Here is a 26,187-nt window from a genome sequence, read left to right as displayed (position 1 = left end):
AGACTGGCAGGGACCAGGGGAGGAGGACCAGGGAGGACAGAGCCACCCCTTCCACCTGTGCTCCCAGCAGGAAGGCACAAGGGTACCTGGGAGATAGAGATGGGGGTGGGAAGCGGGATAGGCAGGGAGAAGGAGGTGAATGCTGCTGTCTGAAGCTGGCAGGTGTCTCCACACACCAGACCCTCTTCTCGTCCCCACTCCCTGTCCCTGCCCCTCCCACAACCCACCCGCCGCGCCCAGGCTGCGTAACACCCTGCTGTGACATCCCATGTTCCCTTCCCCAGCCAGCATGCTGCCCTTATGGTATCTATAACCCACATTTCATCCGGCCGATTGGGGGTTTGAATAGGAAGCCGTCTTAGCGAGCTTCTGGGCTAGTGGGTCTCAAACTTGACCCTGCCTAAGAAGGGCCCTCAGGGCTTGATGAAGCAGCACACTGGGCCCCACTCCCAGAGATTCTGATTTGGGAGGTTGGGGGGTGGGGCAGAGAATTTGCATTCCTAACAAGTTGCAACTGCCGCTGCTGCGAGTCCATGCACCACCTGAAGAACCACCTTTGCTGGAGGGAAAACGGGGGTCCTAGGAGGGAAACTCACCAAGGTCACCCAGAGGAGTAATGGCAGAGCTGAGCCTAGAATTCAGGCCTTGTTCTTCACCATTGTAGGAGTGGGGTGCCTGGTACCATTTATACCTTAAGAGCTAAATGCCAATTTAGTCATGAGGGATGAGTCTTGGGATTCCACCCATTCACCAAGGCTCTCTGGGAAGTGCCGAAGCTAGCTGGTCATTGGCTGTGGGACTTGTGTCGTCCCCAGCGCCTGGTGGAGGGTTCAGTGCGGAGTCAGCACTGGGCCGTTAAGTATATTACCTCATTTAATCCTTCCATGACCTGGTAAGGTGGATATTTTTCAAAATCACTATTGCACAAAATTAATAGTATTGATGTTGAGGGTCACCCTCAAATAATGGACAATGCAAATGGTAAATCTTCAGCTATTCAGGGCCTACTATAAATATCTACCACTTCTCCCAAGCTTTTCATTAGAGCATCCAAAATAAGGCACATTTTAACAGCACTTAACTGAAGTGTGTAAGAAGTGCGGAGAAGGTGACTATCACTTCCTTTATTGAACACCTGCTAGGGGCAGATGAATCCACCATTTCAATGACCTGAGAAGGTTGTTATGCAGAGGCAAGTTGTGGTGTAGGGATGGGGCCGCCATTAGGGGTCTGGGAGTCCCTGCGGCAGCTGCGGACCCACCACTAACTTGCTGCGTGACCTTAAGCAAGGTACTTAACCTCTCTGTGCAGAAATGAATCAAGGGCCACACATCAGTTCCTATTATCTAGGACCAATGAGAGAATCTGGGTTCGTATGAACTAGATTCAACATACCTAGAATAATTTCCTCACTTAGAGGATGAGCTGAGGCTCAGTGAAGTCAAGCAGCTTTCCCAAACGTATCCAGCCATGAGGGGCAAGGAGGCCTGGGGAGCCAGCTGGGGTATGGTTTCTTTGCAAGCTATTCTGAGGTTGAGAAAGGTAGATTTTCAAACAGGGGGCTCCCAGCCCACGGCCTATCAGGGCAGGAAGTGCAGACCAGAACAATCAGAGCATTTGTAGCCAGCTTTCTGCCTCTGGGGCCAGAAGACTGGGGCATGCATGGGAGGAGCTCTGCCCTGGGCAGAAGCCCGCTGTCCCTAACGGTGACTTTTGTTTCGTGGGAGCAGTGGGGAGGCTTAGTAGAGCTGCAAAGCCCATGATAAGTTAGTTCTGGAAAAAAAATTTAGAGATCATCTAGTCTACCAGGATCACATTAATATGTTCTGATTCACAGTCTGAGTCAGTGGGCTGGGTCACCTGCATTATTTGCTGGGACCTTGAAAATACTGATTTCATTCAACCCCTTAACTCTCAAGATAAGGAAGGCAAAGACAGAGAGGGAATGGCTTTCTAAGGTCACACCTCCTCCTCGTTCCTGTTACGACCTGTGCATGTGGATATAATGCTCAGGTGCATTGGTAGAGCCAGGCCCAAGGCCAGGCACGCTGCAAGAACTGGACCAGGTCCTTAAGTGCCCTGGGCCTCAGCTTCCTGACCTCTAAAATGGGGGGCTGGGATGCACCATTTTGACCTCTGGTGTTCTGTGAGTGTTTGCATCTGGGGAATGGGCTTATACTGAATCTCCTTCTAGCTAGTTGGCTTCATATATTATGGCTCTTCTACCCCTGCTTCCTCACGAATCTGATTTGTTTGTGGAGGGGGCATAAGTTTAGTTGGAAAGTATTCTAGCTTGAATCTCAGGAGCTGAGCTCTTGGTCACTTCCATTTGGGACTAGAGGTCTGGTGGTCCCACTAAAAATCTCCTGAGGCTGCCTCTGTCTGATAGCCGATGTGCTAACTTACTCCTTGGCATGGCTTGCAAGGCCCTTACAAGCTAACCCTTCCAGTTACTAAATGAGTAAGTTCGGGGGACCCCCCAGTGACTATAGTTAACAATACTGCATTGTCTACTCAAAAGCTGCTAGGAGAGTAGATCTGAAGTGTTCTTGCCATACACACACAAAATGTAACCATCTGAGGTGCTGGATGTGTCAATGTGTGTACCACCATGTTAGTGTGGTATCATGACATTGTAGACCTTAAACTTCTATGTTGTATGTCAGTTATATCTCAATAAAGGTGGGGAAAAAAAAAAAGATCACCCGTCTACTTGCTCACTCCCCTCCCCGGAGTACTGCCCCCCCGACACCACAGGGATATGCTGTTCCCCTAGTGGGTCACGCTCTGGTCAACTCTGTATCTTTGAACACCAGCTGGCGTGAGCTGGACTTCCAGCTGTCCCTCCCTCCAGTGCAGAGCCTGCCATATTATGAAATGGAAGCTTGGTAAACCCCGTCTCCTTCCCTTTCTGTGCAGATCTTGTGTTTGGACACCAGTGTGCCGTCTCTGGGGTCCCACCAGAGGTCCAAGCCCAGATGTAAGTGTGCGTGCTCCTTCCTCCCCCGCCGTGAACCCTCTTTCGGGGCCCCCTCCTCCCTGCACCTCTTTCTCCATTTGCTTTGGCAAACTGCACTGCCTGAAATGTCTCCCACTCCCAACTCACCACCCCCGCCCTTCAAGGTCACATTCAAGGGCAAGCCTCTACAAATCTTTCCCTGTCCACCCAGGTCTTGTCCTTGGCCCTCACCTTCTGGAGCACCTGGGACCTGAATACTGCCCCTGAGGCTAGGTCACTGGAGGGGCAAGGAGGGAGCAATAGAAAAGAATGTGTCAGCCTCAGCTTCTCCTGCCCCGTGGTGGTGTCGGCACTGTCCCTGCCCCCCCGCCCCCCTCCCCCGGCAGGGCGTGATCTCTGGGAGCCAAGCCTCTCCGTCTGCACCATCTATGGCCCCTGCTCGACCACACGGGCACTCTCGGCGGATGGAAACACTGCTCAGAGGCCGCCCTTGCGGCTCTGTTTTCCGTGCATGTTATTTCCAGGGCAGGGGCCATCACATGTGCTGTTCCCCTTAGCTGCCCCGCATCCCTGCAGAGCCACTGCCTTGTCCCCAGCCCCTGCAGCCCTGTCTCGTCAGAAGCCTGGGTAGCATGATGATGCAGGGGAGCCCACCCATGGGCAGGGAGCACTGGCCCCAGCTGCTGCAGATAAGGAACCAAGGCTCTCAGTACGAATCATTAGCAGGGGTCAGGTGCTCGCTGTGCACCAGGCAATTACGCCCTACGTCACCGAAGCCTATGGAGTTGGTGTTGCCATCCTCATCATGAGGAAATGGGGACAGACAGGCTGCGGCAATGTGTCCGTAGCTTCCCTGATCTTGGGCAATGTATGGATGGAGTTATGGGCTTGGGAGCAACCATAGGAAACACTTGCTCCAAGCCCCACAAATTACACATGGGAACCTGAGGCTCGGGGCGGAGGGGGGTGGTGCGGGGGGAGGCCAAGGTCACATTGTCCGTTAGAGGCAGAACCAGGCCCTGAACCTGGGGTTCCTGATTACCACTCCAGTGCTCTTTCCAAGGCGCCACAGGCCACTGAGAAACCGAGCCCCCATCCCCCCACCCCCATTCAGCAGCACTTAGCGGGTCCCGGGCACCCTCAGTCTGCGGCACTGAAGCTACCCGACCTGCTTTGAGGAGAACCTGTCATACGCTTTTGTATTCTGCATGGTTGGTACACCACACGGAGCGTGCCGTGGGGGCTCATGGTGCCTTTGCCGACTGACCCATGACCTGCTGGTGCAGGATCAGTTCTCAGAATTCCCTGGCTCCAACTCCAGTGTGCTCTGGCTCGCCCTGACCCCCTTGTCTGCCATCCCCTTCCTTGACCCTGCCCTGGGGACCAGCCCAGGCCACGTGCACCCAGGCCTTGATCTGCATTCCCCCTTCCAGCCCAGAGAGCTCGTTGTCATGGGAAAGCTGTGCCGGTCCTTATGAGCTCATTCCGCCGAGTGAAGGAAAGGGCCGCGGGGTCTCGCCCGGGCTCCCCAGCCTCCACGAGGGCTCCCAGTCCCGATAATGCTTTCCCAGCACCATCCGCCCATACTTCTTGGTAACCTGACGGTCTGAGACAAACCCTCTTCCTGGTGCCACTGCTAATGACATTGCATTATCTTAATAAGGTCCCCAGGGCTGCCAGGAGTGGGAGGGCTAAAAGGAAAATACTGGAAAAAGGCAGCAGCCAGGCTCCTGGCCTGGTCTGGAGAGCAGACCACTGTGGGCATGTGGAGCAACCAGCACGGGGCTCATGCTGGTGGCAGGTGTCGGAAGCGAAGTCCTGCAGCCTTTATGGGATGGTGGCAGGAGGCCCGGTGGAGCCTGGTGAGGTCGCAGCTGGCCAGAGAGTGATGCTCAGGGTGCGAGGCACAGGCAGAAGGACTCCCAAGTGATTGTGGGGTGACCAGAGCTAGGAGGGGACAGCGTGGGCCCAAAGAAACATAGTCTGGTTGAGGCCTCTGAGGCCCTGCCTGGGGCTCCAGGGGAGTCTCACATCTGGAACAATCAGTGGAAAGACAACGGTCCCCAGGGCTGGTTGAAATGGAGCACTGTCTCCGAGGTGAGGGTCTGATGCCAAGGAAGAGACAACACCGTGGTGAGGGAGGCCTTCCCCTCTCTTCTTGGAGAACCATAGAATGAGAGCTTTAGGGGCAGAATGGGCTGTGTGGGAGGGATCCCCGATCCTTCCACCACTGCTGCTGCTGAAGCCGTCAGGAATGATGTTCCCATGGGGGGTGGACATTCTGGGAGTTGGCATCTGAGGCCATAACTCAGAGCCTGGGCCAAAGGGCCACTTTGCAGGAGGAGGGTGGGCGGCTCCAACATCCCTTGGGGTGATGGGAGGTAGGGTCAGCATCAAGGGGAAAGGAAAGGAGGCCTGACCAGAGGGCAGAAGCTCAGCCATGTTTAAGGAAAGAGAGGGAAAATAGTGTCGAGGAGGAGGAGTCGAGGGTGGCTGGTCCTGGCTCCCTCAGACTCTGGGGGGCTAGGTCCCCAGGAGCAGCTTGGCCTTGCAAGGGAGGCTAGGAATTCTGGGTCAAAGAGGCAGCAGCTGCTTCAAGGGGCTGCTGAAGTGCCTCCATCTGGGGAGGGTGGGAAGGTGTTGTGGGAGGTGGTGCAGGAAGTCAGCCACCAAGAAGGTCCCCGTGGAGGGGCTGCAAGAGGACTTGACTGCTGGGAGAAGCTGCGAGCCAGGGGACAGAGAAGAAGCCTTGCAGGGCAGCTCCGGGAGGGGGCAGGAGGGGGCAGGAGGGAAGCATGGAGCCGGGTCTTGCGAAGAATGGGACAGGGAGGGTGGTCAGCCACAGCCCACGGTACAAAATCAAGTCCCCAGAGTCCCTTGTGGGAGGAGGCCAGGAAAATGTCCAACCTCCCCCTACTCTGGGGTGTCTCTGTTCCTGGGAAGGGGGGCGCCAAGAGCAACTCTGATCTTTCTCAGCAGGGTCAGAGTCCAGTGGGAGCTGGGTGAGGGGAGGTGCTGACGGAGGCGGGAACGTGGCTGCTTCAGAGGGCCCAGAGAAGAGCAGAAGCAGACCGGAGGGAGGGCAGGGCAGACGCACGGCCGGAACCGCCCCATGGCTGATCTGGCTGGGAGGGCTGGTGAGGCTGCAGGCACAGAGGCCCTCTAAGTGATCATCAGGAATGTGCTGGGAGGGAGGGTTCTGGAATGCAGCCCTCTTATACAACCCAGCCTCCTGACCCAAACCAGGAGGCCTCCTCAGAGAATGTTCTCGTGTCAGGAGGGCAAGAAGTCTGTCTGCAGTGACTGACCAAGTTTAACACTTTCCCTAGGGAAGGCAGGGTCCACAGACTGGCGTGGCCTGCGCGGAAGGCTGTGTGTGTGGGAAAGGCCCGGAGGGGAGGGCCAGAGAGGGAAGGGACTTGGGGTGCTGGGCAGACTTGCTGTGTGGCATGCTGAGATGTGCATCTCCGTGAAGCCACAGAGCCGGGCCTCCCCTGAAGGGGAGAGGTGTCCCGGAGTCAGCCTTGTGTGAAGGGAACAGGTGTGGGAAATTAGGGACGTGGACCCCGGATGGCAGGAAGGGGGTGTTTTGGCTGACTTGGGGCCTGGCTTTGCTGGATCTGGCCTGTGAAGGGTGTCCTTGTCTTTGAAGTAATTCCCAAGGGACTGGGCTTGGCGTCACAGGCCGGAGATGGGTGAATGGTACTCGAATGTGGATTGTGCCCTAGTTTATCTCCCCAATACTATACCCGTGCTTTTATCACATGTCATCCAGGTGTTCTAGCCTGGCCTGTGGAGCTCAGGTGAATTCAGGAGAAGGCAGTGGTGGTGGTGGTGGCGGTGGGGTAAGGGAGGGGTGATTATAGAGTGGCAGGGCCATTAGTGAGGGATATCCCAGGGAGGTGAGTCCCAGGAACTTTGGGTCCAGCTGCTGTGTGGCAAAATAACAGGAGCAGAGCGCCCTGAGGTCAGCACTGTAGGGGAGAAGGGAGTGCACCTGGGGTACGTGGGGCCCTGCCCCTCTGCTCCTGGAGACTCGCCCTGTACTGTCAGCCCAAAGCATCTGGTAGAGATTCTGTTTGGGGTTTCCCTCTCAGAAGCAGCTGTGCGGGGACCCCAAGGCCACCCTGGAAACAATCAGTATCATCCTTCGAAACAGTCACCAAAGGAGCTTGCAGAACTCTGTCCGCCATGCCACTGTCGCTTGAACAGAGTGCTGATACCCTTCTCTGGAAACTTCAAATAGAGTTTTGAAGCCACCCAAGATAGTGGGTCTCATTACTTTATAAGACTCATCTAATTGTTTCCCCCGAAAACTACTGTCCCTTATTTGCTGTTATTCAACTTGGCTCAAAAAAAAAAAAAAAAAAGTCACTTTCTCCTCAAAGGCCAAAGCTGAGGCCCACTGAGGAAAATCAAAGCAACGAGCCCCCAGCAGTTCCCAAAGAGAAATCTCCAAGAGGATCTGGGGTAATAGCGGCAGCCTTGGCACAAATGTGGGTCTCCAGGGGAGTTCTTTGCCAGGGACGGGGGCAGTGCGGGGAAAGGACCTACTCTGGTAAGTCATGGTCACAGGGCAGGTGTCCACCAGGGTCTGTCCACATCCGATCCACAGAAATGACCAAGCCCTGAGGCAACGCCACTCACCAGAGGGTTCTCCACTGTCGAAGTGGCTGGGAGGGTCAGCCTCACACCAGAGACCACCACACAGACCCAACAGACCATATTTTCCCAAAACGCGGGCCAGCAAAACCAAGCAAGGAACACATCTGAGCCCACAGCATCCCACCAATCAATTTCGAACCCGAAAGTTGCAGTGTAGAGAAGGTACATAACACACCTTTGCTGAATGGCACAGGGTCTGTGAAAGATGAAAGGTTTGTAATGCACTGATTTCAAATTTTAAAGTCTATAACGGCATAAAGTTAACCCTCTTCCTAACATGGAGAGTCAGCGGGGAGAGCATAAAAAGAGGCTTATCCTTTAGATGGGATCCGGAAGAGGATTCAGGAAGACTATACAGGGGTCTCTGTAGTCTCCTGGTCACAGATTTTGCCGTCATACAAGTCCCAGCTCTGGCATTTTCCTCTCCAGGTGCTTACGGGGGGGCCAACTCGCCACAAGGAAGTGGACTGATCATCTGCAAACAGAGGCCACAGCACCTCCCCATCTTCCCAGGGCCTGGTTGTGGTGACGGTCTCTGCAGTATGCCTAGGACAGCCCCTGGCATGCCGAGCATGCGCGGAGCAAAATAGAGAGGCGGCACTCCGCTGGGGAGCTTCCACCTGGGGAAGGGGAGAGGGAGGTCAAGCGAGCAAGGAGCTGAGGCACCCCCCCCCCCCACTTCGGACTTACCCAGAACGGCTCTGCTCTCAACTATATTATATCTTGGCCTCCCACCTCGTACTGTATTTCGGAAAATATTTTAGCTCTTAAAACGAGTTTGGAAATCCCCGCACCAGGTAATGCCGAGCGTGCCTTCTAGCAAGTACACTTGACATGCGTCTCGGATCCCGCTGGGACGCCCCCGAACTGGCTGTCTCCAACCCAGCCCCCCGTGCCCCGCTCTGACCCTCCCCTGACCCCCCTCCACACCCCCCCCAACCCGCTCCGGCCCCTCACCTGAGGGCGGGGGTACGCACCTGGTGAAGCGGACCTCACAGATATTACACATGTATGGCTTCTCCCCGGTGTGGGTCCTCATGTGCCGAGGCAGCTTCCCGGCCCCCATGATGACTTTGTGGCAGATGGGGCACTGCTGGGAGGCCTTGGGTTTCAGCTTGCGCTCCTCCACCAGCGGCCAGGGCGGGAAGAGGCCCCCCAGGTGGGTGGCACTCAGGAAGTTGAGATAGGCACCGTAGTCACTCTCCGCCTTGATGGGGCCCAGCGGCCCCCCAGGAAGGTCGGGGAACATGTCCTTGAAGAAGTCGCCAGGGAAGGGGGGCGGCGGGGGTGGGGGCAGCTCCTCCTTCTCCTCCTCCTTAATCTTCCGGTTCTTGACCACCAGGTCTAGCGGCCCGCTGTCCGTGGGCTGCTCGGGCAGCCGGGCGAAGGCGCCGAAGTCCGCCGGCCAGAGGTGCGGGAAGAAGTCAGGGGCGAACGGAGACAAGGAAGGCCTCCTGTCGGCCAGGCTGGCCTCGGGGTACAGGTTCTCCCTCAGCAGAGATTCGATGGAGAAGTCCCGGATCACGCCCAGAGGCCCGGGGCCGCCGGCCGGGAAGGAGTCGGGGAAGGCCCCGGGCGGGTCCGCGTAGGCCTGCTCCGGGAGGCGGTCCGTCTCGGAAGGGCTCTGGCGGCAGTCGATGTCCTGGGGGTCGGGCAGGTTTTCTTGGTCGGCGAAGTCCTCCGCGTCGTCCTCGTCGTCGTCCTCATCGTCGTCCTCGTCGTCGTCCTCGTCGTCGTCCTCGTCCTCGTCCTCCTCGTCCTCGTCGTCGTCCTCCTTGTCGTGCTGCCCCCCGCCGGCCCCGCCGGGCTCCATGATCTCCAGACACACGTTCACGATGCACGGGATCTCCAGCATCCTGGCGGCGTTGAGGATGTGCTTGACGTTGGAGGCGGTGATGGTGAGCGTGGAGGTGTAGGCGAAGTCCAGGATGGCGGCCAGCGCCTCGGGCTGGACGAAGTCGATCTCATAGACGTACGGCGGGCTGGCCAGGGCGCCGGCCGTGAACAGCTTCTTGAAGTACTTGCTGCAGGCCGCCAGGACGGAGCGGTGCGTGCGGTATTCCTGCTCCTGCACCACCAGGAGCACGTCGCAGAGCAGGCCGTCGTGCCGCTGCTCGTTCAGGCTGCACAGGACCTCACTGCTGTGGTTGGGGAAGGGGATGCCGATGAGCTCGTCGACGCCATTGGCCATGGTCTCCGCCAGAGCCCTGCAGGGGGCGCACAGAGAGGAGACCGGGGTGAGGGGCGTCGTCCGGGAGGGGAGTCCCGGCGCTGGGGGGGTCCCTCCCCACCCCCGGGAAGCCAGGCTGGCGGGCGGGCTGGCCACAGCACCTCTGCCTTTGCCGAGGGTCTCCCCCTCCACCAGGAGGGCGGCCCTCCTCCCTCTCGGCTTTGCCAAACCCCACCTGCGGTTCAGAGCCCAGCTGGCCAGCCAGGCTTCTCACTGTCCAAGGCGCGGGCTCTCTCCCAGGACCCCGAAGGCCCTCGCAGTTAGGCTTCTCACTGGGCAGCTGGTACACGCCGTGCCACCGAGGCTGTGGCAGCTTCTCGAAAGCACGTTTTCGCTGAATTCCACTTCATTAACGTGAAGCTGCGAAACACGGGAATGGACGGCCGCGTGAACCTCAGCCTCTCTGTGTGCTCCGGGGATGGCGTCCGCCACTTACCCACATGACATCCGTGGGTCAAGGGCCACAGGGGGACAGTTCTCTCACCTCTCAGGGCTCCTGCCGGGAAAATGCTCTGGTTTTTTTTTTCCCCCCCCCACAAAACCTCTAACTCAGGTAATGGATGAACATCTAGATCCTATTGGCTCCTGTTAGAAGCTGAGCTGGGGTGCGTCCCCTCACCATTTATGTTGAAGTCTTAACCCTCAGTATCTCAGAATGTGACTGTATTTGGAGGTAAGACCTTTAAGGAGGTGATTAAAGTTACAACGAGGTCATACAAGTGAGCCCTCGCATGGTCTGACTGGTATTGTTGTAGCAGGAGAGGAGACCACAGACACACACGGAGGGACCACCCCATGAAGACACAGCGAGAAGACAAGTCAAGAGAGAGGCCTCAGAAGAAACCAAACCCGCAGACACCTTGACCTTGGACCTCCAGCCTCCAGAACCATGAGAAAATCGATCCCTGTTGTTGGAGCCCCCCAGGGTTTTCCTGCTTTGTTATGGCAGCCTGAGCACACGGATACAGCCACTAGGAATCTGAAAACCAATTTTGTGGCCCATTTTCAGGATGGGAATGGGGGCCTCATGGCCTACGTTTTGCCTTCTGGACCTTCCTTCTGGCTTCATCTTAGTTGATGAAGTTTCTCTTCTTTTGCTCATCTTGATCTCTTTTTTCTTTTAAATACTGACCTCCTACATATGTGTATCTGTGAGCTGTTTCAGGTATAAATACACATTTAAATTCCACATTAAATTCCAGTACATTATTAATGTATCATGTCTGTATTCTGTCACCCTCAGGGAAACACTTCCCCTGCAGGGAGAAGCCTCTTCTGAGACCCCTTAGCATTCTATATGCAAAAAATGAAGTGTGGCCTGTGAGAGCTACCAGGAGGGAAAAGTGCAGGACAGAGGACATCGGGTATTACCTCCCTGCAGGGAGCAAGACTCATAGCCCAAGTCAGCAGGCTCAACCTGGACCAAAAAAAAAAAAAAATCTTAATTTTTATGCCATTGCCTGGAGAACCCTTTTACTTAGGGCAAAGCTTGATTTTGGCCCATGCGTAAATCCTAGCAAAAGCCAGGCCCATACCCCGGTGTGATTACAGTGGAGAGAAAATAAAAATAAAAACAAAACCTGAAAGCCTCACGCCCCCGTGAGAAGAGATTTGGAGATCTCCACACATTTATCTTCTGGGTGTTTCTACCCTGGGAAGGCAGATGCAGTGCGAGGGGAGGAGTGAGGAGTGCCGAGCACACAGTATGTGCGCTGAATGGGGTCTGGAGGTACCAGGAGCCTGGCGGGAGTGCAGGGTGCTGGTGCTCCTTCCCACTCCCATCCTCCCCCATCACCGAGGGCCCAAGGCTTCCCTGAGCGATCCCACTGCGGGGAGGGGCTCAGGAGGTTTCCCCCAGTGAAGGCCTTGCTGTCTTCCTGCCTTCTCATCTTTAAAAGGGCCAGAGACCCCACCGGCCATGCATTCATTCCCTAAATCATCACTGGGTTTCTCCCTGTGCCAGGCCCTGCCCTGACCTCCGGGGATGCAGAGAGAGTAGACCAAGAAAGCCCCTGCTCTAACCCAGCTTACAGAGACATTAACTGTGATAAAGATACAGCAAGATTCACCAAAGAGGAATGAGAGCTCCCTACACAACTCTCAGAATGGCTAAAATAAAAATAGTGATAACACCAAATGCTGGCGAGGATGTGGGGAAACTGGACCACTCAGCCATTGCTGGTGGGCATGTAAAATGGTACAGCCTCCCTGGAAAACAATTTGGTGGTTTCTTAAAAAACTAAATATGTAATTGCCATATGACCTAGCAAGGACTCGTGAGCATTTATCCCAGAGAAATAAAAACTTAGGTCCACACAACCTCAATGCATATGTTCCCAGCTGCTTTGTGCATAGTAGTCAGTAGCTGGAAAGAACCCAGATGTCCTTCAGTGGATGAATGGTTCACCAAGCTGCAGTGCATCCATACCAGGGAGGACTAGTCAGCAATCAAAAGCAATCAAAAGCTACTGATGCATAAAAATCCCTGGTTAAGTCAGAGTGAAAAAAGGCAATACTGATAGGTTACATCCTATATGATTCCATTTACATAAGTTCTTGAGGTGGCATAATTATAGAGATGGAGAGCATGGGGAGGGGTTGCTAGTGGCTAAGGAGGGGCTGGGGCAGGAAGGAGGTGGGCGTGGTTATAAAAGGCAACATGAGGGACCCTCCTGGTGATGGGAATGTCCCATATCTAGACTGCGTCAAGGTCAGTATCACGGTTGATGTCATACTGTGATCTTGAAAGATGTTACCATTGGAGAAAGCTAGGTAAAATGGACAGGGTATATCTGGATTATTTCTTAAAACTACATGTGAATCAACAAATTATGTCAAAAATAAAAAGCTTAAGTTAAAAAATCAAATGATAGAAACAACCTAAACCAGTCAATAAATCTTCTTCCACCCCAGTGTTATTTATCATCTACCTATAGTAGTGGGTGAGGTGGTGGGGAGAGGGAGCCTACTTTACTCAGAGTGGTCAGGGAAGTCCTCCTTGAGGAGGTGTCTTTGCCTGGATGGTGAGAAGGATCCAGTCATGGGACGACGTGGGGAACAGTGTTCCAGGCTGTGGGAACAGCAAGTGCAAAGTGGGCAGTGCCACCAAGGCACTCTAGGTCTGGGGTTCTGCTCTGAATGGCCGCATTTAACTTGATTCTTGTCTACTGAAAAACCATCCCATTTCTACATCTCTCTGGGAGGCTCGGGTCCCCCTGAGGTCCTATGTAGGACTCCCCCCTTTCTCTCTGACCAGGGAGGGCATCCCCAGGCTGCAGGCCTCAACTGTCCATGCCACAGAGAGACTTCTGAGGTTCCTTCCTTCCCTGACACCCCAGGCCTCCCTGCTGTCATGTGGGGGCCAGAGGGAAAGCAGAGGGCTTAAGGATGCCTGGCAAGCTGAGAGGCTCCAGGCTGGGTGGCTCCTTCACGGCTACTATGCGTGCTGTGGGTCCCAGGCGGGCTGCTCTGTTGCAGCCAGGTGCAACATGACCTTCTGTGCAGTGAGGGGGGGCCCCAAGGACCCTGGTCCCCACCATCTTGGGCCCCAGCTTCCTGCTTTAGACACTCAGGCCTCCTAGGGAGGATAGGGCTGGGCCAGTCTCGGCCAGCACCTTCTCTCTGCAGGCCCCGTGGCTGCCCTACACAATGGGGTTCCCAAATGAGGGATCAGGACCATCATCTGCCCTCAGGCCTGCTCCTCTTCACAACAACCGGGATTTAGCTCCTATAATCATCACCGTCCCTATCTTACAAAGGAGGAGAAGGAGAATCACAGAGACATTAAGTTAAGGCATAAAGATCTGAGTCCGAAGGCTGGTTCCCCAGGCCAAGCTCTTAACAACCGATCTACCTCCTACCTCTCCACAAAGGCCACCAAGAAGGGCCAGTTGTCCCTGCTATCGCCCGAGGGGCCCAGGCTCCGGGCATTCAGAGATGCTCAGGGGTGCCTCTGTGCAGGAGGGGTGGGAAGATTTGGGTTGGCAGGGGAGGTTGGCCCTACTTTCCTAGGAGGGCCAGGCAGGCCGGGGCAGCAGGCGGATGAAGGCTTGGCCGGCCTCAGCAGCTGCAGCATCAGGAAGACTTCCGACGCGAGCTCCAGGATGCTGCTTTCCTCAGAATGGGCAAAGTGGCTCTGAGACCCCAGAGGGGACCCTGGGACTTGCCCACTTGTTCCCGGGCAGCCTCCTCCGCTCCGTGCAAGCAGCCCCCGGTTCTGGCAAAGCTCTGCCAGGCGAGGAGGGAGGAGGGGAGCGGAGGAAATGGAGCTGAGGCTCCATCAGGCTTTTCCGTCGTGCCTTCTGAGCTGACTGCCCACAGCACTGATCTCAAATGTGCTCCACATCCTAGCCCTGTATCTTCTTCCCTCTAATCCCCTGACATGAATCCTGCTTCCCAGCCTCCGTGCCTTTGCTCATGCTGAGGTCCTGGCTGGAGAGCACCCAGCACCCTGCACGTCCAGCATCCTCCTTCTTCAGGGGCCCATCCCACCCACACTTCAAGACTCCACTCAGATGACCCTTTGTCTGTCTCTCAGTTCAGATGCCAGGCCTCTCCAGCCTTTAGATCTCCTGAACCCCGGGTGACTCCTGCCATTGATCTCACTCTGCCTTGTACTGTAACTTATTTTCTGTGTCTCGGTGTTTCTGCTAGATTGTAAGCTGCTTGAGGACAGACTGTCATTACGATGCTTAGCACAGTCCTGGCACGCAGTTGGTGAAGGTCTACGGCAGGGGCCCAGCAGCGCCGAAATTACTGTTGTGCACGTTGTTCACGATACAATGGCACCGCCTCTAAGGGCAGACTCAAAGATGTCCCCCACCCCATGATTCTTGCCTTCTGGTAGCTAGGACTCATGCCCTCAGGTGGTCCCCCTCCTCATGAACAGGGCTGACCTGTGTAACCAATGGGATTTGTGGACTTGATGGTGTGTGACTTCTGAGAGGAGGTCATCAAAGGCGTTCTGGGGGAAGCCAGCTGCCATATTATGGGGACACTCAACACTCAAGCGGCCCTATGGAGAGGTACACATGGCAAGGGACTGTGGCTTCCTACCAGCAGCCAGCACCAGCTCATCAGCTGTGTGAATGAGCCGCTGTGAGAGTGGGTCCTCCAGCCCCAGGCAAGCCTTCAGATGACATCCTGGCTGCAGCTCTCTGAAAGAAGCTGAACCAGAGCCACCTGGCCGAGCTGCTCTTGAATTCCTGACCCACAGACACTGTGAGGCAGCAAACGTTTACTCTCGGTTTAAGTTTCTAAATTTTAGAGTGATTTGTTATGCAGCAGTAGGTAACTAACATGGGCACTACTGACTTCATAGACATTCTAGATCTTCAATATTTAGCAGATGGTGGTGAAAAGCTTCAGTCTAACAAAATGAGTGTATTACAGGGCTGTTTTGATAGATGCAAGTAGACACAGTGAGGAAATGGCACCTTCTCCAATTTCCCACCATGCTACCATATGGGCAGCAGGGTCCTAGCACTCAGAGACACCTTCTCATCTTGGATGATGGCTTGTAAATGAAACTGTGACTGTTAAAAGTATCAAGTCAAAATCAGTAAAACCCCAGAAAATCAGTTCTTTATGGAGAGCCAAGTTTTCTTGCTTGCTAAGGGCTTACTCCTTTAAAGACAAAAATGTTTTAAATGTTTCTCAGAGAAAATTCTTGCAATTCCTTAAGCTTTCTCCCACCTTTTAAAATAGAGGAGATGAAACCCACTGAATTGTGGGTTGGTGGTCAGTGTCTCACCGGAGCCCACTGAGGAATGGAGGGTGGCTGTCCCTACACTAAATGTCCCATCTCCTATGCTCTTGGAGCCATGTCTGCTGGGACGGGGAATCGGGAACCCTTCGCTGTGTGACTTTGGGAGGCCCCTCTGCCTCTCTGGGCTTCTGTTTCTTCATCTTACCATCTCAACGTCATGAAAACCTGATAACTATTGTCATGATTTGAAGCTACAGGTGCAAAATGGAGGTGAGGGCATGAGGACAGGGCAACAGGCCTGTGTGACCGTGGACACGAAGGCTGGCCTGCCTACCCAGCAGCGACTTCTCACTGTGCCTTGGTTCAGAGCTCTTGTCCCATTCCTGGAGGAGCGGATGTAACCATGTCACTGGGGGCTGTTTTTCCGGGCAGGAGGTGGGGTTGCTCTTTGCTATTTCACTGTCTCTTTGGGAAGAAGCGCCCCCTCAGTGCACTCTGGAAGCGTCCCTGGTGACCCTAAGATTCCCATGCCCTGGAGGGCCTGCAGACAGCAGTGTCCCCAAGGGGATGCCATGCCATGCCCCCACCTTCCCACCCAGGCCCTCCATCCCCTTCCTCTATCCCTTCCAACGCCCAAGCCAGAGCAGTCCTGTCTCCAAGAATAACATACTCAGGAAAGAGAATCACACACACACACACACACACACACACACACACACACACACACACAAATAACTCTCAGCAGCCAGGGGAGGCATAATGCAAAATATAAACCTCTGGTTGGGAGGGGATAGAAAAAAATCACAGATCAGAAATAAAGGGGGAAGTGGGAGAGAGGGGAAGGGAGCTTAGAGATGGAGGAAGGAGGTGACAAGGAAGAACGCAGGATGGGTGAAACCTTCTCCCATGTGGTCATCATTCCAGAGGCCCTCCCCTGGGCCTCTGCACTCTGGGGAAGGTTCTAGAGCCCAGAGGTGTCTGAGCAGCCCTGTCTGACCAAAGCAGCACTTCTCATCTCTGGGCCTCTGTTTATTCAACTGTAGAATGAGAACATCACTCGTCCCGGGTACAGTGTTTGCATCCCTCCCCTCCGACCACCAACCAGGAGTCGGGGGCATGCCCTCAGTGTGCTAGCTAAAGAGGGGAGGAGGTGCTCCTATAAGCAAAATTGAAAAGTGGTGGGGGCTGGGCGATCGGAAGAGGCAACCAAGGCCATTCGACCCGTAAGAATGCCTTATAAAAACCTGGCTTTTGGGGCACCTGGGTGGGTGAGTTGGTTAAGCGTCCAACTCTTGATTTCCGCTCAGGTCATGATCTCAGGATCCTGAGACTGAGCCCCGCATCAGACTCCAGGCTGAGTGTGGAGCCTGTTTAAGATTCTCTCCCTCCTTCTGCCCCTCCCCACCTCCTCCCCCGGCTCACACTCTCTCTCTCTCTAAAAAAAAAAAAAAAAAAAAAGGAAGGAAGGAAGGAAGAAAGAAAGAAAGAAAGAGAGAAACCTGGCTTTAGAAGTCCTCCAGTACAAATTTCTTGAATGTGACATGAATTTTTATATTATTTTGTGTCCTGTTCTAATAACCCGTCAAGCAAGCCAGCTAGCATTTACAATAATAATCGATACTAGCTACCATTTATGGATGGCTCATAATATGTCGGTCGTTGTACCTCAAATCCTTCCGCAGCTGACAGGTAAGGTACCTATGTTTTATCTGAAAGGTACCTGTATTTTATCCTCACCTCCAGTTTAGAGATCCAGAAACCGGTATGGAGAGAGTAAGTGAGTTGCCGCTGCCACAAGCCGGCAAGCGTCGGAGCAGGACTTGAACCCAGAGGCACTTGGTGCCAACACTCATATTCATTCCCCTCCACCACGCTACTTTCTACAGAAGTCCAACGGGGATTTGAACCCTTCTCCCCAAAGGTTGTCTCTTACTTTAAAGATTTACCAGAGCCAGGGCTGAGGGATGTGTGCCGGGGGGCTGAGACCCATGCGTGTCAGGAGGGCTCAGTACCAAGTACAAATGAGAGGTATGGACAGAAAGGCACTGGAGCCCCATGGCCTGGGCGATCAGGCCTGGCTTTCAGGAGGAGGCGCCTTGTGTGCGCTGTGCAGGATAGAGAGGATTTCACCGGGCAGAGGGGCAGGACCATCCTGTCCCACGTCATTCAGATCTGGAAGGCTTTAGGTTTCCAGAATCCCCTCCGAAACTATGTTTAACCTGGATCCCAAGTGGGATCATGCAAGAAGCTGGTTTTCAGCCCGCAGGTGCCTGAAGTGGATTGACGGCCTTCTGAGACCCCGAGGCCCTACTCGGAGTGGTGGAGGGTGAGGCCCCGTTCTCAGACTGTCTGGGTCCACATCCCGGCTCCCCCAGTGATGGCCCCTGGGACTCGGTATTACCCTCGTCGAGCTCAGTTTCCTCATCTGTACAATGCGGATGATAGTCAAGTCTACCTCTCAGAGTCGTCCTGTGGATCAGATGAGGACAGGCACATGAAGTGCCCCCTGGTACGTAGTAGGTGCTTGACCTATAATGATGAAGTCCAGGACACAGACCCCTAACAGATGTCTTGGCAGAGGGAAGTAGGACCTTCCCGGGAACTATTTTGGCTTTTGCATAGTTTTCTAAAGTCCACACTATTTAAGCACCTCTCCCAAAGATACCCCGAGAACAGCCCTTACTTGCTCCTGGGGCCACCCCTGACACGTGGAGGGTGTCATAATCTTCCAAGGCCCTTCCATGGCTCCTGTCTCATGTACTTCTAACCCAGGAAGTAGGCAAGGCTGGCATACACTTTATGCCCATTTTACAGATGAGGAAAATGAGGCACAGACAGGAGCCTGTGCCCAAGGTCACACAGTGAATTAGTTCTAGAGTTAGAACTTGCACCAGGGAGTTCAGGTGCCCCAACCTCCGCCCCTCTGATAGATCACAGTGCCCCCCTGTGAGGTGCAGGGTTGCCTCGCTAGTTGGTGACCCATGTTCTCGGACTGGTTTTACCAGGAACGAGCCGTGCATGGTAGGCACGGCAACTTCTGCTGCTGCCCTCAGTTTGCTTATCTGGGAAACGGAAGTAATTGCCTAGATCTCACCTGCTCTAAGGCAGGGTCTGCTTCTTCAATGTCTGGGTCATTTTCAGGATGCCATCAAACAGCTGAATGAATGAGGTCAGTTCAAATGCACTATGAGGATAAACTTGAAGTCGTAAAGGGCGGTGGGGGTGGTTCGAACCCTCTGCCTGAGGGACACCTAACATCTGAACAGAGCCCCGTCATTCATAAGGCACTTATATTCATTCATTTCATCCTTATTATGATCCCCATTTGATGGGGATCAGAGAGGCTAAGTGACCTGCCCCAAGTCACCCAGCTAGAAAAACAGAAAAACGCCTACTCCAGTCCCATCTCCTGGTCTTCCACGGCTGCCTTGGTGGTGTGATTTTGGGGACAGTTCTATTGCTTTGATCCACAAGCCTAGTACCTCCCCGAATCCTGCTCAGTTCAGCAAATCTGGGGCTCAGGATGATGCTTCTATCTGCCAAACCCCCAAGGCAGGCTGGCCCCAGCCGACAGACTCTGCTGCCCTGGGAGCGGCCCCACTGGTCTCGAGCCCCAGCTCCTCCCCGGCCTGGGCCCGGAGTTTCAAAGCCACCTGGCAGAACTGTGGCTGTGGTGAGGGTGAGAGGGCCGCACGGGGACCAAGAAGGGAAGAAAGGATGTGGCTTTCTTTTCCAGAACTGGGAATGAGGCTGGGCTGCAGCCTCCTGCATGCTATGGGCAGGGTCTTGCTCCCCGTGGTCTGGGTAAGCCCTGAAACCTGCAAGGGACTGGTGGGCTAGAGCCAAAGAAGGGCAGGGAGGCCTGACCCAAGCAGCTGGCTAGCCCCACAGACCTTCAGGCGTGCCCCACCCGGCCCTTGGCAGGTCCCCTAAGCAGGGCAGCCACACCCTTTGGCCCCGGAATGCCCCGGGGCCTCAGCTGCCCCAGAAGCTGGGGCCAGACTCATGGGATGGGAGGCTGAGCCGGGCTACTTCAGCTTCCAGCCTGCCTGCCGGAGCACCCCAGGCAGGGTGCCCACAGCTGGGAGAAGCCGGCCCCACCTGCGCGGCTACCCTGCCAGGACACACCCAGGGCCCACAGTCCCTGGCGCGCCTCGGGCCTGGGGCTTGGAACGGGTTGGTTTCTGTGAAATGAGTTCTGAACTCCCCTCCCCTGCCAAAGGTGCTGGCCACGCCAGGAGTTTCCTGACAGCTGGAATTCAGCTCCCCCCACCCCGCCTCACACAAGTGTGTCTCCCCTTCTTTTCCTCCCAATGCCTTGTCCCCGACTCCAGCCACAGGACAAGACATGTGAGGGCCAGGCCAGGGCCAGGCCTGACAGTCAGGCCCTCCTGGGTTCTCATCCCGGCCATGGCCAGAGTTTCCCTGTCCCTGCGGCTAGGGGACTGAGTGTTTTTCTCCTGGGATCAGTCGCTCGGGGTCCTGCCTCACTGAGTCAACAATGCTTCGTGCCTGTCCAGGTCTGTATTCTGCGAGGTCTGTCCTCATCTGCTTTTATCCATGCATTTTCCTAGGATCCCTGGGACAGAAGGAACTACTTGGCCCACTTTGCTGATGAGAAACCTAAGCTCACGCTGGTAAACACACTTGCCCAAGGTCACAGAGCTAGGTAAGTGGCAGAGACCCCAGACCTCCTGCCTTTAGCCCAGACTCTGTCCACTGTGTCGTGCTGTATCCCTTGCCAACGCCCACCCTCACCGTCACCACCACCTCCATCTCCCCCCTACACTCTGCATTGGTTTGGTTTGATCAGAGCAAGGTCTAGGACCACCCATAGGGGTTGGAGTAGGGGCAAAAGCCAGGTAGGCTTCTTTCCTCTTAAATTCTTACAGGGGTGAAACATGCTCCAGGGGACAGACTTGAGGGGTACCTAGGAGGGTGGCCTGAGAGATGGGCAAGGAAGAATGAGGGGCGGCTCCGTACCCGGACATTGGTGATGGAGGGGCACAGAGGTACATGAGTGTCAGAGCTGCTCAGTTACTCCCTAGAGGAACCCCTTCTTCTTGGCAGCAGCTGCCTGCAAGCATCTGGGTGAACCCAAAGTGGGTGTGTGGAGGCATTGCCCCCAACCCCTCGCCCAAGGGGTGGTTTGAAGCCTTTTACTTTGCAAAGTACTTTCACCTCCTTGATACTGTACCCATTTTGCAGATAAGGAAACAGAAGTAAAGTGAGGTCAAGGTCATAAAGCAATGTGGTTAAAAAACTGTTGAAGAACTCACATATGCCCCCCCCCTCACCGCCCCAACAAGGCCATTGATTTTTCTACTGCTATGCAGTAACCTTGCAGGAAAGATAGAAAGAGTGGGTTCTCTAAGGGGCTGCATGGCCTCAGGAACATAATGAGGGCCCTCTCCAGTGAGCTGGAGGGAGGCTGGAGGGGCTGGGGACCGGCAGAGCACCGAGCGGGAGGGTCCCCCTGCTGACGGCTGGAGCACTGACCGGCTGGCCCGTGGGAGTCTGGGCCAGACAAATAAAGTGGTGCTCCTTCAAGCTGCTGTTCTTTCATTATTTATTCATCCTTTATTTATTAGAGGATGAGGTGAAGGGGGGCAGGGAAGACTTGTTTTCTTTTAAGAAAAATTGCACACCTCTTTATGCTCAAAATAAAGAATTTACTACTTGTGTTTATTACAGGCGATTTCCTGAGCCAGAAAACTCCTTGGGAGGCTTATTAAACCTTATTAAGCCACTGAAAATTTAGATAATAAAATAAATTACTCGTCTCCCATAAACAGCCCCAGGCCCGGTGTTAGCGAGTTTCAGAGTCTCAGCTGCTTCTGGCGGCCTTTTTGGGTGCTTCAGGACATCAGCCTGGGCACCACAGTGCCGGGGAGCGGGGGGGTGGCGGTGAGACAGCCTGCTGGGGGCCCTCTTCTCTTCAGCATCCCTGTGCAGAGATGCTGTCCCCTGCGGGGGAGGGGGAACGGTTTTGATTTTGTTAGTTGTTTAAGGGGTTGCGTGTGGACTCTTGGGTTAAGTGGCACCAGATTTCCACTCTTCCTGGGGATATTTTAGTGTCTCTTCTAGAAGGTACCAAGGTGGCTTGCAGAGCTGGCCATCCTCCGCGTGCACTCTGCCTGCGCATCACCATGACCCACGTGTGCCAAGGGCTCCCCTTTACAAGGGGAAAGAAGCGAAAGCCAGGGCCAGCCGAGAGGGCCACAGCTGGGGCGGAGAAAGGCCGAGTTGGTTTTGGGAAAGAGCATGAGGAGTAAGGGCTGAGAAATGCCCCGGTGTGCCGTCTGCAAGGAGGGGCTAACCCCTTTTGGGGAGGAAGTGCCAACCAAGTCTGCGTTTACAATTAATCTCTGCCCTGCCGCTGAGTTCCAGGTGACCTTGGGCCAGCCAAGTTCCCTCTCGGAGCTTCCGTTTCTTCTTTAACGGAAGACCAGGGGGCTGCTCTCCTCAGACTGGACTGTTCTATGCTGTCCTCCAGCTAATCCACTGAAATGCTCGGGTTCCAGGCTTGATCCTTTGATTCCAAGGTCACGAACAGCTCAACTCCGGCTATCTTGGGGCTGTTGCACCCAGCTGTGAGTTTCCTGGTTCTGTCCAGCCCTCCCCTGCCAGGGGTCACAGGGACGAGGAAATAAGTGTGAACACACACTGCAAAGGATGGGTGTTCTACAAATTCAGGGCGGGATGAGCATTTGACCACACAGAGTGATGGAGACCCAGCAGGTTGGTAGAAAGTGCGGGCTGTGTGCCCTCACCCTGCCCTCCCTCGGGGGCAGGGTGAGGACACTGACTGCGTTTACCTCCCTGACACTTGGGTGGTCGGTCATGGAGGCGAGCGGTGGCGGGGCAGAGTCTGGAAGTCACTTCTCCAGAATGTGCACTAACTCATCACAATCCCTCAGGCCCTGTGGGAGGCTGTGGGGACACAGACAGAGACACAGATGGACAGAAAGACAACCTATGGGAGGCAGAGGGTTAATTCTGAGCTGCCTCCAACTGAGCAAGGGAAGCAACCTGGTAACTGAGATATACAGGGTGCTCGTTCGAGGCCAGTAGCTATCCTGAACATTTTATGCGATTCTCTCACTTAATCCTCTCAAAAATCCCACGAGGTAACCAGTGCCATCATCGTTACCCCATTTTTCAAATGGGGAGACTGAGGTAGAGCTGCGACTTGAACCCGGGCAGTTGGGCCCCATGTTTCCTGAACAGGCCACAAGGCTGCCTCTCAGCTGGTAGAGCTTGCCCTTCCTACGGAGGGCTGGAGAAGCAGGGAGGGAAGGGTGGAATTCCTCGCCCTAAGAACTCACAATACAGACTTAACACTAGGAGTGTGGAGCGCCAGGCCAGAGGTGTGGACAGGTCCCCCGGCGGCAGGAGGCAGGGGCTCTGCGGGGGTCAGGGAGCATACTCCACTGACAAAGTGATGTGGGGGCTGAGCTCTGGGGCACCCAGGCAGCCGGGGTGTGGGGCAGGAAAAGAAGAACATTCTGACAGAGAGAACAGTGTGTGGAAAGCAAGGCACTGCCGGAGCAACAAGTAGTGGGGTGCTGGGTTTCACGGCTGTTGCTCACTCTTCGGGGAGTCTTGAGGGGGATGGGGAGGATGGGGAAGCAGGGAGGTGAGGCCTCACAGACATCTGGACTGTGTAAGAGGCCACGGGAAGGAAGTCTGGGAAGGTTCTGGACGAGAGAGGAATCTGCCTGGCACTGCGTTTGAGGTCGGTGTCAGCCAGAGGCAGTCCCAGAGTGGGCAGGGAAGGGCAGCTGGAAACCAGCTAGGAGACTGTATTTTCTGACCCATGAAGTAGCTCCCCATTATTCACAGCCACGCCCCTGCCCTTCTCTGGGCGCCAGACCTCGGGGTGGGATTGGGCGGGGAGGGGCTCCAGCGGAGGTGGGGGCTGCGGGAGTCAGGAGGGCAGAACCACACGCCCAGGCCTCGGCCCAGGTGTAAGAGGTCCTAGTTATGCCTCGGCCCTGGAAAAACACTTCTGCCTCCCTGCCATTGTCCGCTTCAGTGTGCAGACGGGGCCCAGCTCAGCCGCCCAGCTGGATGGCCTCAAGGATCCCGGCTCGGCCTGTGTTTTCCAAAGGAAGTGAAACCTCAGATTTGCCCCCGATCTTGCTCTTTTCTTCTAAGCAGACGCCATCCACCACGAGAACCGCCTGGTGTTTGGCTGGGAAGAACAAATTGGAAGCTTGCAATTTTCAGGCTTAATTGCACAGTTATATATAATAGTATTATATAGAACTTTTATTGCACTGGGAAAGTCCAAGCATTTCCTTTTCCTATTTATACTCCAGCCCAGCCTCTCCTCTGCTGTAATGTCCTTCCTTGCCCACTGCAGAAGCCGAAGGCTGTTCGGTTCCAGGAGCCCTTTCCAAAGAAAGGACAATTGGGATGTGAGTGGAAACTCATTTGTCATGAGTGGTTTCCTCGTGGAACATCAGTCGATCAATTCACAATGGTCAACAATTACTCAACTGTGTGCTCGACCTGGGCTGCACACTGTGTGGGGTTTTAAACAAGACCCCAAACCTGCTTTTGAGGAGCTTCCGGCCTCACCGAGCAGGTGAGACTAACCCACAGCAAAATATTAGATAGAAATAAGAAGCAAGAAGGAATCCAGTGTGGTCTGGGTGCTACGATTAGGAATGTGAGGGCGGTAAGGGAGAGGTGGGCGTCCAGGCTACACAGCAGGACCCCTGTGCCGGGCTGTTGTGATGGGGAGGCCATGTTAGTGTATGCAGCAGGCATCCCTTTGTGAGTGCAGCCCCTGGAGTCCGGCCTCCCCTGTAGGTTTGGTTTCCCCAGGGCAAACCTCAGGAACAGGAGCCTGTCCTCCCTCCGTCATGTCCACAAGGAACTACCCCACCCCCAACCCTCACCTGACCCTGCCCTCCCCTCCCCACCACCATTCACCACTCATCTTCCATCTGCACTGAGAGTTTTGGTCAAGATTATCACAAATTACACTGAAAATATTCTCAAGGCACAAGAATCCTCGTCCGCGCCCCCCTGGAGCCCCCAGCCCAAAGAAGCCTGGCTGACCTACTGACGAGCTGGAATGGGCTCAGTGATTTCCTCACACCTAAGGAAGTCTGGTCCCCCTTTGAAGTCTCAAGATCAAACATATTGACTAACAATTATAAAGTTAAAAAGTTAGAAGAGAGTTGGCAAAAACCCATTATTTGCAGAGGATATGATTGGATACTTTCCTATATAAACAATGGACAAGTTCAAAAATATGTTAGAGAAGCCCATTTACTTGGCAACAAAAGTAGATGTAACACCTAGGAATAAGCTCATAAGAAATGTGCAAGATCCATACAAAGAGAAGTGACTGAAGCACTTTTTAGAAATACTTAAGTAGAAAGATACACCCTGCTCTTGGGTATGGAGCCATAATGTTGGAAACATGCCAGTGCCCCCTAAATTGTTCAATAAATGCCATATGATCCCGATAGATATCAAACAGAATTCCTACTGAAATTAGATAAGTGGACTCTAAAGTTCATGCAGAAAAAATAAGCATTTAAGAATGGCTGAGAGAGTTTTGAAACAGACGAGTAACGGGAGTTGGGAGACTAGCCTTACCAGATAGGAAAACACATTATAAAGCCATAAACATAAAATATTTGGCACCGGATCCTAAACAGTGAGACAGATCAATAGAAAGTCATAGACAGTCCATAAATAGACTCATATAAATTCGTATCTGTATAAATTTAGCATACAATAAAGGGGGGAACTCAGTTTCTATTTTAAGATGAATTTTTCAATAAACAGTGCTGGGACAACTGGCCAAATCATATAGGAAACAAAACAAAACTTGGATCTCCTCCTCACTCCTTATGCCAAAATAAATGACAGGTAGAGCAAAGATTTAAAAGTTTAAAAAAGTCACGAAAAGGAAATATTGGAGAATGAGTTTACAATCTCAAAGGGAACTGCTTTTCTAAGCAAGACAGAAAGTCTAGAAGCCATAAAAGATTGATACGTTTGACTACATAAGACTTAAAAATTCGTGCACATCAAGAATTCCGTAAGGAAATCAAAGCACAAATAAACTGGGAAAAATATTTGCAAAACATATGATGAAGGGCTAATTTCCTTTATAAAGAGCTTATGTTAAATCAGGAAAAGATCTACAGCTTGCTAGAAAGATTGGCAAAAAGCACAAAAGGGAAGATCACAGGAAAGGAAATACAGACAGCTTTTAAATATGGGAAAATGCGCAATATCATTCAGCATTAAACACATAAAGATTAAATAGAAATACATTTTAATTTTCACCTGTCTGATGGGCAAAAAATAAAAAATTCTGATGACCTAGAAATATCCCTTATAGTTTTTTATCTTATAGTTTTATTATCACATGTGCCCAACTTATGGACAAAGATCACCCTCGCAGCATTGATTCTATAAGCAAAGGCTGGAAGCAAACAATATGTTCATCAGTGGGGGGTAGTTTTATACATGGTGGAGTTCTAGGCAGCCCTTAAAAAGTAGGAGGACTACCTGTATATGGCTATATAGAGAACTATCGCTCCGATTTAACTGCAAAGGATGCTGCCTAGTGCATGGTTTGTTACCATGTTTGGA

At 53.8% G+C, this 26,187-nt stretch overlaps 1 protein-coding gene across 7 annotated transcripts in view; it reads right to left on the bottom strand.

Annotated features, from left to right (window-relative positions):
- Window positions 1–26,187, bottom strand: part of ZBTB7C (zinc finger and BTB domain containing 7C) — a 355,735-nt gene that overhangs the window by 14,374 nt on the left and 315,174 nt on the right. For 5 of the 7 annotated variants that reach the window (XM_073898237.1, XM_073898236.1, XM_073898238.1 and 2 more), the window contains 2 exons: window positions 10,030–10,214; window positions 8,602–9,831 (listed from right to left, as the gene is read on the bottom strand). In XM_073898237.1, coding sequence (XP_073754338.1) covers window positions 8,602–9,815 — 1,214 coding nt within the window. In that variant the 5' untranslated portion in view covers window positions 9,816–9,831; window positions 10,030–10,214. The remainder of the gene's footprint in view (window positions 1–8,601; window positions 9,832–10,029; window positions 10,215–26,187) is intronic. The other 2 variants (XM_073898239.1, XM_025886899.2) reach the window with 1 other exon arrangement.

Source organism: Callorhinus ursinus, unplaced genomic scaffold, assembly GCF_003265705.2.
Source record: "Callorhinus ursinus isolate GAN/ISIS: 27379988/994484 unplaced genomic scaffold, GSC_fseal_2.0 scaffold11, whole genome shotgun sequence".
Classification (NCBI taxonomy): Eukaryota; Metazoa; Chordata; class Mammalia; order Carnivora; family Otariidae; genus Callorhinus; species Callorhinus ursinus.
This window is presented reverse-complemented; position numbering and strand designations above follow the sequence as displayed.